Below are 19,132 nucleotides of genomic sequence, written 5' to 3' on the forward strand. Positions count from 1 at the left end.
AGGCGGCACCAGTTGCCCATGCTTCATTTGTAAAATAAGATTCTGTGATTGATATAAACAATAGAGTTTACAGGGTAAATGAAAATAATGCAAACTTTTATACTAAAAAGCAAAATGACACCTGTCATTTCAAGAGGAGTCAAAGAAAGAGATTCTGTTCAAGATAGATGTTAGCAAAGTAATTACATGAGCAATGAAGGGCTCATTCCAACATAGGGGTGAAGCTCTGGCTGCTTTGCATTCTTTGTCCCCAACTGTATCATCCCAGCCAGTCCTTCTTTGAGCAGGGGGCTGAACTACATAAGCACCTGAGGACCCATCCAACCCTAATTTTCTATGATTCTATGAAATGCACTGGACTTGCATATACTAGGTTATTTTTTCCTTAGGAAAATGCAGTATATCTCATCTCTAAGAACACATCACAAACACCACAAAACATTCACACTGTGAACAAAGACCCTTTCAAGAGACCATTGGGAATGAACACCTTTACTATTTGTATAGTACAAAACAACTACTGGTTCATTCCCTGCCTTCATCCCAGGTGTTGATCAAAGTCAGGAGCAAAAGGGTTATTCTGATCACAGGTCTAAGTGAAATAAATAAGGTTCCTACGCTGCTTTACAAAAGCTCTGATGGGGCCTTTTGTGCCATTAATCAAGTTAATGCTCTAATTAGAGTACATGTGAGAAGCAGAAAAGATTTGTTTCAATTTTCAAAGAGAGGGTTGGAGGGAAGAATGCTAAGAAGCAGACAATGTACAGTATTTTTGTGCAGCATGGTTCTAAGGTAAAAGCAAGCAAACTTGGGGTGAATAAAAAGAACAGATTCAGGACCAGATTTACAGAATCAGATTTTAGCTTGTATAACATATGTCATAGGACTTTCCCTAATTTAATTCCTGCTTCAAGCCCAATCATTGTGGTTACCTGACAGCTTTTGGAAAACAGCTAATCTTGATTTAAACATTTCCAGTGATAGAAAAATCTACCCAAGCCCTGTTAAATTATTCCAATGATTAAATACCCTTGTTCTCAAAAATACATATTTTATTTTAGTCTAAATTTGTCTAGTTACAACTTCCAGCTGTTGGATTGTATCTGCTTTACTGAAGAACCTTTTCTAATTTCTGTTCCCTTGTAGCTTACTGTTAGGTTGAGATTAGAGACTCATACACTGCTCCTGGAATTGCTTCTGCTTACATCAACTTAGAATAGATTCTCTGAGAGAAACAGTACCTACCCATCTTCCTAAGAAGAATTATGACAACTTGACAAAAAAAGTTTTCTGCTTTGATATGGGAGGCCTATGGAAGGGTATTACAGGGCTGATGGAAGAAAACCAGCTCCACTGCTTTCCCCACTCATTGGTTTTAACCAATAGTAGGGGAAACGGGTACATTTTGTTAGTGCAATGGTTCTCAACTCTTTTGGACTTGAGGCATTCCTCACTGGACTTGAGGCACTCCTCCATAGCTTCTGTGAATTGAGTGGCACCCAAGTTCAAAAACTAGTTTTATATATTACAGTGCTTACATCCTTACACAGGGGCTGGGCAGTAGGAGTGGGGGATCATTCAAGCAGGCATAAACCTGAGCCTGGCTTATTTGCTTATCTCTTCACACCTTGTGGCACCCTTCAAAGGATCTGGCACACAGGTGACTGGTGCCTCCTGAGTCTGGGAGGGCACCTGAAGCTGCCAGTGGCATTGGGCGTCAGAGGTGGAGCTGGCAAGCTCCTGCAGATGCTGCCAGTGGCAGGGACAGCCCTATCAGGGAGGGCATGTCGACCACTTGCAGACATCAGTGGTGGCAGTGGGGATGGCCCTGTTGGGGGGCCCTGGCACCCTGGTTGAGAATCAGTGTTAGTGGAATGGTACGGACAGAGAGAAGAGCGATCTGGTAGAATTCTTCATAACCATTGAATGTTATCATGTATACTCCTAAAGGGCATGTTGCAAAAATTCCGAGCGTGGCTGCTGATTAGTTTCTAACCCCAAGCCCGCTACTCACTTTGTTTCTTGCATACAACACCCCAAAATAAAACACATATCTTCTTAGAAGGCAGAATATAGAATAAAACATTTTTTCCAAAGTCATGGACAACTGTGAGACAAAGTCCTCCTAGAAACAAAGAGTGTTCAGGAAGTATGACATCCCAAGGGACAGTCTGGGTGTGCCAGGAAGTTCTTGCTGCCTCACCCAGACCATCTCCTGGGATGCCACACTTCTTGGACACTGTGGGTGCGCCCTGAGCGCATGTGTGGAGTTTGTAGCCGCACATGGCACATGTGCACCAGTTCACCATGCTGCTAATTTGCAGTGCAGTCTTTTTTTCTTTTCTTTTTTTTTTTTTTACACCAGGAGATCCTGGTGTCAAAAAAACCCACTGCTGTAAAAAGTGGCGTGCAACATGTGACAGCAGTGTGCACCGCAGGAAACTGGAGGCTGGCCAACTAGAACCACACTCTGGCTGCCAACTAGGCTCCATGCAGCTGGCTCAGCACTGCTGCTGCCCCAGGAGGCCCCCAGGACCTTAGGTAAGACTGCTGGGGCCAGGACAGGTGCTGGCCCCAGGCTCCCCTTATCCATCCTGGGACTATTTGCCATGAGCTGGAGTGTGTGTGTAGGGGTGTGGCCAGGGACAAATAGCAGAAGCACAAATATATGCTGCTGCTATTTGTCCCATGGGAAACATGCACCCTTCATGTACACGCTTGTTGGGGCGCACCCTATATTCCCAGGAGAACTTACTCTGTGTCATCCAAGGTTAGGCACCACAGCCTTGCAAGGGCAGTAGCAAGACTGTTACTTCCCTACTGTGAGTAGTTCTTTATATAAGTTCCTATAAATAAAGTTTGTTCACATCAAAAACCTTATCAAGATACTTGCAGCTGCTCACCTGCTGCACAAGCTACAGTGCTGAGCCACCACCTCTGGCTGTGAGAGGGTCAACACGGGACTTCACCCCCGCAGCTTACTGAGCCAGACAAGCTTCAACTGTTTTGGCAGGTGCATGCCATGCACAGTGTCTCCAAAAATACTTCTTTTCCAGTGAAGAAAGCAACTTCCCTGTTTAAATCCATGCACCCCAATATTGGGTGGGCTGATTTTGAGGAAAAAGGTGCATGTAGTATTTAAGAAAATACACTCAATTTGTCTCACCCATTAACTGCAACCTCAAAAGACAGAGAATGCACAAAAGTGCATCCAAAAGTAGGTTGTAATGCAATTTCTGCATCAGATTATTATAGTGAAAGCTGCAATGGCAGCTTTATGCTACCTGGGTATTTCCCAGGTAGCTAATAAAATTGGCTTTATAGCCTTTCTACGCCCCCAGAGCTGGACAGAGATAATGTAACTCTTGTACACTCAGGCTCTGTGGGTGCCACTTACATTTCTCTAAAAAGCTCATATGTTTATTAAAATGTAATTACATCAGTTTAAAATCTGAGTCAATGTTTAAATGAAAGAATGTATTACTGATAAAGATGTATTTAATTCATGGTTCATTAAATAGCCTAATATGTTTACTATATATGCAGTATTAACTTTGCACATATTTTTCACAGTTGACTTAAAAATTTGAATCAGTATGAAAAATATCTGTATCTGAAACAAATATGAATGAAAAATAAACATTAAAAATGTTTTTTTTTTTAAATTTTCGTCAGTAGTCCTGGTGCAGGATTTCAGTAGTCCCTGAAGGACTGCTTCTCTGCGTTAAAATTCATTATTATAGGAAACCACAGTGAATGAAAAATATATAATATTCTTTTCTCATATAAAATGCAACAAAATTTCAAGATCTATTTTCATGAATTAGTTATTAGCTGGAGACTCACTATTATACAGATATCTCCTGAGAACTAGGAGCTTAATTGTGTGATTATATCTCATTATACTCTTATACAAATGGTTGCTATGAATCAAAGAAGGACTTGATCCTGTATGGAGAACTGTGCGGGTGTTGTGCTGCGCTTGCTTCCCTTGCACTCCAGGATCATTATTTCTATTAGTGCCCAGCCTTGCTCTAGGTTCTTCTTGTGATGTGCTGTCATTAAAAAGAGGCCTACACTGCTGATGGCTTTAAAGGTTGCTATAAATTATTTGTTTATATCTGGAGGGTCCTGTGTGTACCTCTCGACATAGCAATGAAAGAAGTAATTATTATTCTGGAGCTCAAAAGCCTAGGAGGACAATTATGTACTTTGATCACAATGTAGCCTAAGCTGTCAGGAAACTCTATACATTGAATTACAACACAAAAGATAACCATTTTTTGAGATCAGAGGTAATCTGCAAAATTCCCATAGGTCAGTAGAACAAGATATTTGTATACCCTACGGCTGTAGCAAGATTCACAAAACTCTAACCCTAAGTTCTGAAGTAATTATCTATTGTAGTGCTTCTTCTTGCCCATTGTATTAAATTGACACATATACAAGTTTAGTTATAAATGAACTGTAGCCAGGCTGATAACTTTAAGGCAAGAGAGGTGTAATGACTAAGCCTTATGAAAGGATAAATGTTTTCTAAGACTAACTCAAGTTCCATTTCCAGGCCACTATAATGATTTTTGCAGCTGATATCGATAGTCGATTTTTAAGGAGGCATATTGGCTGATACCGATCCGATTTCTGACACCAGCCTGGCAGTGTGGAGAGCTGCGTTCAGCTGGTAAGTCTGATGTGCTGGGAGGGGGGAGGGGCGAGAGAAGGAACTTGGGTGGGGCAGATCAAGGCCTCCTGCGGTGAGGGAGGAGTGGGGCTGGGGCTCGGGCTGGGGCAGAGAAGAGCTTGGCACAGCCTCGGCCCCAGCCTGCCCCATGCACACGCTCCCCCCGAGATGAGCGGCAGAAGCCACCTGATGAGTAGGTGAGCACCGGACGAGCAGCTCCCGGATGAACAGTGTGCAGTGGCAGGAGCTGCCCCCCGCCCTTTGGATGAACTGTGGCTCTGACTTGTGCCCTCCCTGCCCAGGTAGCACTTGCCCCAGTCCCTGCTCCAGCCCCACACCTCCCTCAGTGCAGGGGCCTCGATCTGCCTCCCCCATGCCCCTTCCTTCCCCTCTCCCTCCTCCCCCCTTCTCTTTCCACCACACCAGACTTACCAGCTGGAGGCAGCTCTGCAGGCTGCCGGGCTGTGCTTCTTGCCACCTGTGCTATGCTGCGGCTGTGCACGTGCATGGACCATTTATCAGTCAAATTATCGGCCCAATATGGCTGATTTCCTATACACTAAATTTTCTCTGTATCGTTGCTGATCCAATATCAGACTGATGTATTGGTTCACCTCCACTTCTGGGTATAAAATACCTTTCCTCAGGTCCTGGAGGAGTGACAGTTAAAGTGTAATAGCTTCTCCGTGTTCCCAAGTACCAGCTCCCCCCCTTCAGAAACTGCGACAAATATACATTTGTCTGTACTCAATTTCACATAAACTTACACCAAATTTCAATGACATCAATGGTTTAGGCATATACAATCATAAAATGTGGATCTAGTTTTCTATCTGGATTTTAAAACAGCCCTCAAAGCCTGGAAAGTATGGATTTGGGTTTCCAGTTCTGGCCTCCCTCGAATTCAGTGATTTTCAATTAGGGTACTGGGTCACCCTAGGGCACGGGTCGGCAACCCCTGGCACGTGTGCCAAACATGGCATGCGAGGCCATTTTGCCTGACACGCCACGGCCAGGCCCGGTTCTGGGTAGCTGCTGCCAGCGACGGAGCCCGGGCTGCTCCCAGCAGGGCTTGCAGTGTCCCAGCTGCCTGCTGGGAGCAGCCCAGGATCCTGGCTGGCAGCAGCTACCCAGAGCCAGCTACAGCCGAGAGGCTCCAAACAGCTGTGCTGGGCTCCGGCATCAGCTCCGCACTGGCGTGTGCAGGCGTGCCTTGGAGTGGGAGGTGGGGGAGGGGCCTGAGGCAGTGCAGCCCTGGTCTCTCCCCCACTCCCGGCACGGAGGTGATGAGCCTGGCACAGCTGTTTGGAGCCAGCCCAGGCTCTGGGCAGCTGCAGCAAGCATCAGGCAGAGTGCAAACAGCTCCGCTGCTGGCGGTGACTGCACAGGCACTTTGGGGCAGGCTGGGGGGCAGGGGCTTTGGGTCGGGGCATGGGACGGCAGGGCTGGGGGGCAGGGGCTTTGGGTGGGAGGCAAGGGGCACAAGCAGGGCATCCTGCCATGCACCCCTTGCCCTCATCTTGTTTTTCTGCCATGCCAGCACTCCGGCACCTTCCGAGGTAGGCATTGTGTTTTTCGGCACTCCGACCAAAAAACGTTGCCTACCCCTGCCCTAGGGTGTAACCAGCTCCTCTAAAGGGTACCTCAATGAGTAGGGAAATAAGTGTGGTATGACGGGATAAGCTGATAAACAGATAAGTCTATGCTCATGCTTGTCCCTACCTGGATGATACCCGACACATACTGCCTACCCTCCCTGCAAGGAAGCAAGCATTGTAATATATAACTTAGTTGAGAAATTGGGTGCCACTCAGTTCACAAAGTTATGGAGGTGTGCCTCGAATCCAATGAAGGGTACCTCAAGTCCAAAAAGTTTAAGAACCACTGCTCTAACCAATAGCTGCATATTACATGAAAACACAGAGGTTTAAAATAAGTCACTATGCAGGCAGTCCTTGACTTACAATGTTTCGAGTTCAACATTTTGCAACATTTATAAACTGACACACTGTTTCAATTTTCTGACATCAGTTTCAACTTTACAATGCTTGATCCAACACCATCCACACCAGCAAACAAGTTTGCTGCGTCACTCATCTCCCTGGAGAACATCTGTCCAAACTTCCTCGGATACTTTCTTTAAGAAAGCAGACAAGACTCCAGAAAAACCTGCAGCCAAGACTCCTGAGAAGACTCCAGCCAAGAGCCCTTCAAAAAGTTCAACCAAGAGCCCTTCAAGAAGCCCAGCAAAGTCACCTCAAAGCAGTCCTTCCAAATCAATATGATTGCTACTTACAATATAAATACATTAATGTAGCTATAGTACTTATCTATAATTGATTGTGTACAAAATTCTGGGTTATTTTTGGTGAAAATAGGGTATTGGGCCTTGGTTCAGGAACCAATTCCCCATTTATAACATTGTTTCCTATGAGAAAATTGGGTCCAAGTTACAATGTTTCAACTTAAGATGCGGTTTTCAGCAACCAATTGTGTCATAAGTCCAAGGACTGCCTCTATTAAGAAAACTTGTTTAATATATTACGTTAAATGTCCCATTTCAGCAGAAGAAAATAACCTCAATTTTGACTTAATTTTTTTTTTTAAATAGTCACGGCTTTATTCTAAGCAATCCTTCTGCTATACCTCTTAGTGGAATCAATTAATTCCATGTTTTAACAGATGGTTTCCCGAACATTTTTAAATGGCAGGCTGCTATGTTCATCACTCTGTAAAACTCAGGGGCAGCAAATCAAGCATGATAGACTTTTTAGTGAAGGGAAGGAAGAAGAAAATGTTACATTAATTAATCATCCACGGAAAAGCACCCTTTAAAATCCTGGGGATAAATATCCAATTAGGAAAAAAATATTTCAGAAATGAAAAAGCCTTGTGTGGTTACAGGTAGTGTTGAAGTGATGTTGTTGCCATAATGATCTAGGAATATGAGAAGAAGGGTACTATGATTCCAAAAGCTTGTCTAAGTCTCAACCATGCAGTTGATACAATAAAAGATATCACCCACATGAATTCTTGCCTCTCATTGTGTGGGTATACTCACTGATGTCAGATTAACTTTAGGAAAAAATAAGAGACACTGTTAATTAAATGATCCTGATATTTCACTTAAGTCAAAGAAAGACTACTGAATAAGAAACTTTCTTATTGTGACCAGTTGTTATTTATTCTAATAACAAAACCAGAGAACGATATCAAGTAGAAGGAGTTTTGAAGAATGAGATGCAGGGACCTCTGACAAAAAGCTGGCCCTTGAGACCCTTGATGTTCATAGCTACACCTTTAACTTTTGGGGCGTTCACAGCTACAACTCTATCACCCTACTTTTGCAAATCTGCAAAATGCCACAGACAGATTGGGTGGAAAAAAGGAAAACAACCCCACTTTTGTGAAAATGTTTAAGAGTTGCTTTGTTGTAATAATCAAGCAACATGCACCTGCACAGCTGGAATAAGATTTCTGGTCCTTTCTCTCCAAAAACAAAGCCCTCTGCTACTTGAACAAAAAGAAGATTGTTCTAAATGACAGAAACACCCTTATATTCTTTTTAATATGTAATTGGCAAACAGAGGGCAAGGCAACATGCTTGCACACACGTACACTGCTGAGTTCATTCAGGGACTAGGGGTGAAGGACTTGCTTCTTTTCACTTTGGAGGATGCTGGGGCCAAGCCAAGTAAGATAGCTCTCAGAGCTCCACAAAGCTCCTAGAAGCACCGTAGCAATGGTGAACTGCTGGAGTGCAGGACTGAGTCCTGCTCACACTTCCTCCAAACCCCATCTGCTCACTCCATCTGCTAGCCCTCACCCAGAACTCTCAGTGCAAAGGCAGCTTCAGTGGAGGTGGCAGAGGGCTGCTTCTACATGTGGCAGAAAGGCCCTTTCTGTCAGAGGGTATTCAGTAGGGGCCCGTTGCCGCCTCTATGATTCCTCTGCACTAGTTGTGTGGCTGTGCAGTATCATTCCCTTAACTCAAACCTCCTTCTACCAAAGTTAATAGCAAAAATCTCCTACTGACATCAGTAGGGCTAGAGTCAAAACATACTGCCCAATGAAAGTAGAGATTCATAATAAGGCTCAACAATGTCAATAACTTTTCTTTATTACAATCCGTTTCCTAGCACTGACGTGACGTCATAGCCATGACACAATACAAGTTCTCAACCTGAGAAATCCTTGCCTCTAGCACTATAAGTTTCGTTAAATTTATACACTATGTCTGATCAAGGTGTAACTGCAAATTGAGGGGAAATAAATTGAGGGGAAACAACAAGAAAAAAGAACATTGGTAAATGCCAAAACTACCTCAAAGAGTGAGTACTAACCCATAACTCAAAGCATGTGGGGGAGTTTCCTTCATATTATAGAGGAAACACTGGATCTTGCCTTAAGAGGAAACCCAGCACTTTTCAGACCAAACCAACTTTCCACGCCAATGCTACATGGTAAACAGACAAAATGGAAGTTGGTAGCAACTCTACTGAAAGACAATCATGTTTCCATGAGTATTTTGACTGATAGGCAGCAGGATATGGATATCTGACTACTGCCTCATATTCTCTTGTTTATAAAATGTATAATTTAAAAGGGATACTTTAAAATTTTTGGATTATTTTATCCAGGTTTGAATAAAATTTAACATATTTTAATGTAGGGTTAATTTAGTTCCTATATAATACCTAGATATTATATAACCCTTTTCGTCTCTAAGGGCCAAAACACTTTTCATAGGAAGTAAATTTCATTATTTTCATTTTATAAATGGGGAAACTAAGGCATAAGGATCATAAATGATGCTAACCTGCTGACATATAGGCCTTGTCCATGCAAGCATGGACATTTGGTTCCTTGAGGACAAGAAGCAGTGACACAACCTCTGCAACCGCTAGTTGTCCCTGGGGAACGCCTGACCCACGCGCCCTCTGGTACATGGCAGATTACCCCAGGTGTGGTAGGGAAGGCTGAGGCCAGCACTGGGCTGGCCCCGGCAGCATTACCTGGGATTCCTGGGGGGCTCCTGGGGCTACAGCAGTGGTAATCCTGCTGCTTAGAGCCTGGCCAGCAGCTGGAGTGTGGCTCTGGCCAGCCAGGCTCTGGTTTTGAGCAGCATGCACTGCCCCTGCATGCATCATTCTGCTTTTTTTTTTTGCATGGTTTTTGCAAACCCCCACCGCGCTGCTCCCTTGCAGTGTGGAGAACAGCTGAATGTTCAGTATGTGGTGCCATAGACACATCTGTGGTATTACATACCACGTGGCTGCACTCATCTGGATGCAGCCATAATGGGATACAGCTCTCTGTCTTTTGCCCTAGCAGCTAGCTAGCCTCACTTGCCTTAACAATTGTACAGCTCCCTCACCCTCTTCATCTCTCTGTTTCCTTATTTTATTAATCAAGCTTTCTTTAATCACAGTAGAGCCCTAACAGAAATGGAGCAGAGAGCTGAGTGTCATAATACTAAGAGTGCGCTATTTGCTTTTGCTCTCTTGCATTTATTGCTGAGGCAGGATGTGCCAACTCCAGTAATGAAGAGTGATTAAAGATTGTCAAGCCAAATGCCAGATCACCCAGCTGCTGACATCTGAAGTATTTACCCACCTGCTTGTTCCAAAGCAACCATTGTTGCTTGCTCGATTAAGTCACGTTCAATGAAGCTTCTGAAATCCTCACTGTATACACTAAGATCTGGTAGCTGGAATGTGTAGATGGGCATCTCCAAAGGAAATTGTTCATTGCTGCATTCATTTGCTACATGTGATCGAGCAAGGGAGACTATGGCTGAGCTGGCATGAGAAATACCTCTGGAGAGTCGTTTCTCTGTGAAGAAACCAAACTGATGTTACGGAAGGCAAAAGCACGACTAAGCACATTACGATGTAAAGACAATTCTTTCTTCAATTTATTAATAGGCAAGTGAAAGGCAATAGCTCAACTGAAATATAATAACAGAAAAAATGTTTTCCACCCATCCTAGTCTTTCTTATGCTATTTTGTGAGTCAGTAAAGCTCAACCCTGACATGCCTCTATTCGTTTCACTTGAGGAATTATCATTCTTGTTTATTTCTACTGTTCTGGGCACTTCCAAGCATAAAAGAATGCACAGGCTCTGCCCTGAAGTCTTAGCCATTGAAGATTAATTTGGTTGTGTTTAGTTTCTTGTTGGACAAACTTAATATTTTAAGTAATGATTTGTGAATGAAGTATTTCTATACAAATGGTTTGGGAGAGAACATGTGTTCATTAAGACTATTTTGAAGAAATATTTACAGAAGACAGATCATAACTATTAAATATTTCATGCTCTGAAGTTAGGTTAACTTTTTATGGGTCAAATGAAATCTAGCATATAACTATCCCCTCACATTACTATGTTTTAATTCCAAAAACTCAACTCAGAAATAAGCTCAGTACCATTGTTCGGATTTAAAGACAGATTCTTTTTAGAAACCTTGATGCAAGGAATAATGCACATCTAGCATATCTATTTTTACCAGAGTACATTATTTTATCAAAAGCAAAACCCCTTTTTCTGTAATCCCTTTTTGAAGTTCAGTAGAGACAAAGAGAAGATAACTAAAAACACTAAGGCTAGGTACAGACATTCAGAAAGCCCGAGATGGAATTTATCTAAGTTACATGGTTTTCTTTAAGCAGTGTAGTTTAGATTCATAGCAAACAGATCACATATTTGCTCTTTAGTGGGGGAGAGGAGGGGAAGCAAAACTTATACCAAAACTTCGCCATTTTTAAACAAGTTTGTGTGTTCTGAACTTCTGTTTTGTTATAAGTATAGACCAGGTTTGTGTGCTAAACTTTTGTCCTGTTAAAGTACAGACCAGTTTCCAATCACATATACTGGTAAAAATGTAATGTTTGTACCTGGCTTAAAACCAAAAGCTTTAATTATTAGCACATTTTATTAGTCTTAGGGAAGACTTGGATGTCAGTATTGACAGGTCAGTCTTAATTATTTTCTCAAGGTGCAGTGAAATGTTCAGTAAAGCAAGACTTCAAAATGTACAGAAAATGGGATAGAAAGCAATACTAAAAATACTATTATAATAATTCCATACTCAGGGAACACACCTTCACTGGCTGTTCTTGCAACATTATCTCCAGAATAATAGAAATAGAGCAAATCAAAAGACTAGGGGGGGGAAAATTAAAAATCTGAAGCACAGAGACATTTGTAGGAAGAGATGCTGAAAATACGGTGACCCTTTAGAGAGGAATTGAATAAAAGAAACATGATAGAATTAACAAAAAATCAGAAATGGATGAGGGGAAAGAAAGTTAATATCACACATTGATTTACCCCTACCAATACTTGGATACAGAGTTATTGGATCAGATAGAATTATTAAAAGGTTTAAAAAAAAACAGAAAAACAGAAAGTATATAAACTCTGAAACTCAGCAATAAAATATCAGAGACCAGGAGCTGGCAAGAAAAAAAAAAGTAAAGCAAGTATATATGGGTAACATAAATAATCTCTCTCCCCCTCTCTTGCATGCGCACGCACGCTATATAGAGAAACTTTGAAGTCCTGTGTCATTTTATAAGCAACAAACAGGGCAAAGGGGAAATGGAAGCAGAATAAAGAAACAGCTCTGAAGTCGATTTTTTACTTTTTAATATTCAAGTTCCTAACTGTGTGTTACTGCCTGGTATACTAAGCAATACTTAATATTCTTTTAACAATGTCTCTTAAATTAGCCATGCACTTTTGCATTGTTCTGAGCTGTTACTCATTGTATCCAATAATGAAAGAAAGCAAATACATTTGTGAAAATGTATGCAAAACACAAGCATCTTGAATCATGTGTGGGCAGGAAAAAATGTATGGGCTCCCAAAAAATGAAGCCTGTGGACTCCAACACTATTACTCCTGAGAGAAAAAAAATGACTATAGAAAGAATTCTTAAAAATGCACAACGCAAGCTTTTCCTATTTGTCAAATATGCTACTGTACTTTTCAGTATGTTGTTGTTCTGGGTGATGTAAATGTAATTGAGGGAGAGGTAACTATTAACAGCAGTCTGGTTCCATGATAAAGGAATTGGAAATGGATTATGACAAGGCATTTCCTAGGGAACATAGTGGGAGCTATTAATACTTGCAATAGCAAGAAGATAACTCCCTCTTATCCACTTTCATACCCTTTGTTCAAGAGGAGGGTAATATTATTGTAGCAACAGAAGTTTGGCCTGGTAATTAACAGCCGTATATCAAATGGCACAGATTATGAAGGATGGGTCACTTGCACTGGAAGAGTTACTGCCCAAGAGTTCCTTAATAAAGTTTTGTCCCAGTCAACCCATATTCCTGTTGTCTGGCTTTTCTTTTTGTTGGTCAAGACAGTTGTTGAGAAAATAAAGGGACACTTTCTCTTCCTATACTCCTCCCTCAAAAGACAGCGGTATTACACCAGCACTCCTTGAGGCAGCTCCTCAGCTAGCAGGAATTGTGACTGCTGTTGTAGAAGCCAACTGAACTCTGACAATTTGGATCAGCTGGGGATCTGTTAGCCAATCCTATGTGACCAAGCATGAGCTACACCTGGATGGATTCCATGGACACAAATTTCTGCTACACATCAGTGAGAGAGAGAGAGAGAGAGAGAGAGAGAGAGAGAGAGAGAGGTCTATTTACATTTTTACATGAGAAGCTGGCAGGCTTTAGATTTACTTTTATGTAAATCTCAACTGTCTACTGAATTCAAGTAGAAGATACCTGTTGCAATAGCTACAGCAGTATGAATACAAAAAATAAAATCTTAAAGCTTATCACATAATGGAAATGAACTGATATGACTGCTAACTGGTCCCTTTCCTTCCTTTCTTTTTTTAAGGCTGCTTTATTCAAAATACAAATACAATATCAGGGTTTTTTTTGTATGGAACTGTAATAGAAAATAAGACATTTCCATGATAAAAGTTATTCAACACATGCCCCTGCTACTGCCACCTTTGTCATTTAATAAAGATTGAAAAAAAGGCAATGACTACAATTATGGACCATTCTTTGGTCCCACATATCAAAGGAAATGAAAGAGAAGAATGCTGTATGACTCCTCTAATCTATACACTCCATGGCTAATATTAGACAGTCTCTAAATCGAATGCTTTAACGGCACATTAAAAATCTATGAAGAGAGGCAAAGGTCAACAGAACTGAAAATTATTGACTACAGGATCCAACCTGGCACCTCTGGAAAGCCAAATACGCTGGAATAATTTACATGGTGACAGATAGTGGTAGCTCCTACTCCCTGCTTTGCTTGTCTAGAAAGCTGTTTATCAAAATAGTCCATTACACAGCTGCAGTTACCTTGAGCAATGTCATCCTGTCTCTGTAGACATGGTCGTTCGACCTTGTTCACCTGTTGGGGCTGCTCTCTCTCCTGCTGCTTGTAGTACTTCCCTTCATTAAACACCTGTGGCAGGCTGGCTGTGTGTACCTGTCGAAGCTGCTCATAGTCACTCAAAGCAGCAGTCAAATCCCAGTTTTTGCCTGCCAAAAAAATGATATATTCTGTTTACTTCTGTCTGGTAAGACTAAAATCCAGCCACTGGCTTCATTATAGGGCCATAGGACTCACTTTAAAATGAAAACAAGTCTATGAGCAAAACTTTAGCAAGCAGATATTTAAAAAAAAAAAAAAAATCAATAAAAATCAACAAAAATTGGGGAACTAGCAAGTCAAGTACACTTCAGAGATACTTAAGATATGCAGGTAGAGACATACCTTTGCATTAACTGCTACCTTAGGCTGTAATTGTTTTCTTTATGATACCTAGGAACAGCCTAATCCTGCAAATTACTACCCTAGTTTCCTTATGTGAATTACCTAACTTGGGTTGATTTAGGCCATGTATAGACTTTCAGTTTCTCCTGGGAGAGTTATGCTCTCCCAGAAGAAATCACAGGCATACAAATGTTCAGGATTTCACTCCCAGAGTAAAAATGGTTGCTCCAGGAGAATGACCATCTCAGAGGGGAACACCAAAATTACCTCCTCTTCCTGCCACAGGAATCTTTGTCACACCAGGAATAGCCCACAGGGGTGTGCAAAACAGGCCATATTTGATTTGGATTTGGCCCAAATCAGGGACAGTGATTTGATTCACTAATCTGGATCACTATCCCGATTCGATTCGGCCAAATCCAAATCTGAAGATTCGATGCTGATTTGGATAATCAGCACTTTGGCCATAGACATAGCTTTAAATGTTTTTTCTACGTACCTCGAGGTACCAAGCACAGCTCGTGAATGCTGTGATGCTGGGATGGATGGAACGTCCCACAGGAGTGCAGGGCCCCCCCCCGTGTGCTCACCGGCAAACCCGGAGGTGGACTGGAAGTACTTCCAGGTCTGCCGGAGAGCGCACAGAGGGAATCCCTGTGCCCTCCCGGCTCCCAGACCTAAGAGGCATCAGTTGCCGAGCCAGGGCGCTGAGCTGTTCCACTTTTGGGTCTGCTGCCAAGTGCGCTGGTAAGCCCCCCGTGCTCCTGTGGGACTCTCCAACCACCCCAGCACTGCAGCATTCACAAGCCACCTGGTACCTTGAAGTATGTAGAAAAACATTTAAAGCTGTATTTACGTCCAAATTGCCGAATCGATTTGGAGGGTTCCGATTCGATTTGGATTTGGAGATTCGGCCATTGAATCAGGCCAAATCTCTGCTGAATCAAATCAGGGACCGAAGCTTCGCCTAGCCCTAAAAGCCCAGTGCTGCCCAGCCACAAGAGCCAGCAAGTTCTTAGTAGTGTATCTGGAGGGCAATGGGTCAAGTTGAATAGCAGCCTGCCCCCACAACCCCCAGCAAGCATTTTTGCCATGCCAGGCATAGCCCTGCACCTAAATGTATCTGGGCAGGAAGGAGGAATGAAAAGGGCACCAGGAGCAGCTCTCAGGAAACCCATGCTACAGGGCTGCTGCAGCTGGTATGCAGTGAGCCAGTCCCCCAGTGGCAGGAGCCTAAGCCTGTACTGCTACAGCAACAGCCACCACAGTAACAGCTGCCAATTTAGTGCAGAAAGCAGGGACAGGTAAGGCTCCACCCACCTCCTACTCACCCCTGCTCTCCAATGAGCTGCATAATCCTCTCCCCTTGGACACTGAGGAGCTAACTGTGTCCTTGGCAGTGAACATTTTAATTATCAACCATACAATAAAAATACTTGAGCAAAACCAGTGTTGCCAGATGCTTAAAAAGATGACAATAAAATGAAGTTACAAATAAAAGAGCAAGTCCCTGCACAGAGGAGACAACAAGCAAACTGTACCAGGCCAAAGGAATTGTATTTGCTAATCTGAATAAGATCTATCAGGCACAATCAGTGGCATATATTGCATATGCCTTAAGTTATATGGTATAACTTTCACATGCGGCAAACAGCTACATTAAACCATAACAAGATCTAAAGGGGCCAAAGAGGTGTCCATGCCAAAAAGAAAACATGGTAATTAATCACATACAACCTTTAAATGTATACTGCTTCTTGAAATTTCAAAGGCTTTCCAAATATCAGCCTGAACTGTATTCTTAGCATATCACTGACTCCTGGGGTGAATCACCACTTCACCTGAAGATATGAATGCAGCATGTGGCTTAGCTTTAATAAAATCAGCATGGATAACAAGATGCAATAACTTGTTGGAGTTATTGTGATGGAGCAGCTTTACTGGAGATGGGCCAGGCACGCTCAAAGAGGAGCACCTGAGCCCAAGGGGTGTAAGACCCCTGGCCCTGTGGAGAGGGTGGACTGGAGGCCAGGCATGCTTAGTAAGAGAAACACCTGAGCCTGTAGGGGTGGAAGACCCCAGGATCCAGTGTAGGGGTGGACTAGCAGCCCAAGAGAGGGGTGTAATGGCCCAGTGAGGGGCTAGGGGCGAAGTAGACCCATAGTTGAATAAGTGCCCAGTCTTGCTCAGATGAGGGCTGCAGGAAAGGCCCAATAGGCTGCACCATGGCTGACCATGGCATGAAGGGCAAAGCCTGATGGCCCTACGGGGTCGCTCAAGGGAGCAGGGCAGGATAAATGTGGCCCTGGATAGGGCGGTGTGATAGAGGCGCTGTGAGAGAGGGTGGAGCGCAAGAGGCCCCACTGAAAGGGGGGTGGGGTGTGTGTGGCCCATGAGGGCAGCGTGCGCCCATTTTGGCCCTGCCTTGAACCGGAAATTTAACACACAGTGTGACATCTGAGAGGCATGGGACACGTGTAAGGGAAGGTTGGAGCGTGTACGTATTGCCCATTACAGAAGGACGCTCAAATGGCAGCCTCCCATCTGATTAATATCCCAGTTACTTTACAACAAGGCGTGGCAGGAAAGCAAGGTGGGCAGTTTGCCCATAGACTGGAGGCAGGCCGATAGTGAGATTAGGCCTGGGAGCTTGCCCCTGTCACACCTCCACTTCTGTGAATGAGATGCCTAGTATCAGCAGTCTGGTTCTGGAGTTCCCCAGAACCTTCTTATTATGCCAGCTTGCACTTAAAATCCATGAAATCATTTTTTCACCATTATAGTTACCCATGCTACTTAGATGAGTTTGCCTGTCCATGCTGAACTCACACCATCATTTTGTTGTGCAGACCCTCTTTGGATAATGTTATCAAGGATTTAGAAGAAAGGAAAGCAAGGATTTAGGGAAAAGGAAGGTTGATGAGATCCATTTTCTAGAACTTTTTAAGAAAGTTCTAGAATCATTATCAGATGCAAGATAAAGAGCCCTGATTCCCTATTCTATTTTCCATCCATTAAACTAAAGTATATCTGTTACTTGATCTTGAAATTAAAGGTTTCCTATTAGCCGTGGTTAAAAGCACTCCAAGTTTTTGAGTGTATACCCTCATCAGTACATGAGAGACTACTGATGCCTGCATGTACTGTAGGATTCATAGATGTAGGGTCGGAAAAGACCTTGTAGATCTCCTAATCTGACCCCCTGCCCTGGGCAGGAGAGAAAACTGGGCTCAAATGACCCCAGCCAGGTAAACATTGAGCCTCCTCTTAAAGACCCCCAGGGTAGGAGCCAGCACCACTTCCCTTGGAAGTTAGCTCCAGATCCTAGCCATCCTGACTCTGAAGTAGTGCCTTCTAATGTCTAGTCTAAACCTACTCTCTAGCAACTTATGGTCATTATTCCTTGTTACTCTGGGAGGCACTCAGGGGAACAAGGTCTCTCACAAACCCTGCTGGTCCCCGCTAGTACAGATGGCCACCAGGTTCCCCCTCAGCCTTCTCTTGCGAAGGCTGAACAGGTTAAGGTCCCATAGCCTCTCCTTATAGGATCTGTCCTGCTGTCCCCAGATCATGCGAGTGGCCCTCCTTTGGACCCTCTCAATGCTGTCCACATCCCTCCTGAAGTGCACAGAACTGAACACAGTACTCCAGCTGCGGCCTGACCAGCGTCGCATAGAGGGGGAGAATCACCTCCTTGGCCCTGCTTGTGATTCATCTGTGGATGCACGACAAGGTATGGTTAGCCCAACTGACTGTGTTCTCGCATTGTCGGCCCATGTTCATCTTGGAGTCAATAATGACTCCAAGATCTCTTTCTGCCACCACGCTTTCGAGAAGGGTGTTCCCTAACCTATAGGTATGCTGGTGGTTCCTACTGCCCAAGTGCAGCACCCTGCACTTGTCAATATTGAATCCCATCCTATTTTTATTTGCCCACCCCTGTAACCTGTCCAGGTCCCACTGTAATCTGTCCTTCCCTTCTAGCGTGCCCACCTCACCCCAAATCTTGGTGTCGTATGCGAATTTAAACAGGCTGCTCTTCACCCCATCATCCAAATCACTAATAAAGAAATTGAACAGTGCGGGCCTGAGGACCGAGACCTGGGGGACCCCACTGCCCACTTCCTTCCAGGTCAAAAATGACCCATCCACCACCACTCTCTGAGTACGACCCCTCAGCCAATTTGCAATCCATCTGACTGTGTAAGCATCAATGCCACAGTCACCTAGCTTTTTAATGAGAATGGGGTGGGAGACGGTATCAAAGGCCTTCCTGAAGTCCAGGAAGAGTACATCCACAGTGACACCTGCATCCAGTGATTTTGTGACCTGATCATAGAAGGCAATCAGGTTCATCTGACAGGATCTGCCCCTAATGAAACCATGCTGGTTGCCCTTGAGCATCATCCCCTCTGCTGGCCCATCACAGATGTGCTCCTTGATAATCTTCTCAAAGAGCTTCCCCAGGATTGAAGTAAGTCTCATAGGCCTATAGTTGCCCAGGTCCTCCCTCTTCCCTTTTTTAAAGATAGGGACCACATTGGCCCTCTTCCAGTTGTCCGGGACCTGGCCAGAGCACCACAAGTGCTTGTAAAGCCATGCCAGGAGCCCCGCAATAACCCGGGCCAATTCCCTCAACACCCTGGGGTGGAGAGCATCTGGACCTGATGATCTGAACATGTCC

The 19,132-nt window shown here is 43.6% G+C and overlaps 1 protein-coding gene across 1 annotated transcript in view; it reads right to left on the minus strand.

The window, feature by feature from the left end:
• The window catches only part of OTUD7A (OTU deubiquitinase 7A), a 193,123-nt gene that overhangs the window by 89,710 nt on the left and 84,281 nt on the right, over nucleotides 1–19,132 (minus strand). The window contains exons 7-8 of the mRNA XM_025199446.1: nucleotides 14,031–14,213; nucleotides 10,298–10,516 (exon numbers count right to left, since the gene is read on the minus strand). Of these exons, the coding sequence (XP_025055231.1) occupies nucleotides 10,298–10,516; nucleotides 14,031–14,213 (402 nt within the window). The remainder of the gene's footprint in view (nucleotides 1–10,297; nucleotides 10,517–14,030; nucleotides 14,214–19,132) is intronic.

Source organism: Alligator sinensis, unplaced genomic scaffold, assembly GCF_000455745.1.
Source record: "Alligator sinensis unplaced genomic scaffold, ASM45574v1 scaffold458_1, whole genome shotgun sequence".
NCBI lineage: Eukaryota > Metazoa > Chordata > Crocodylia > Alligatoridae > Alligator > Alligator sinensis.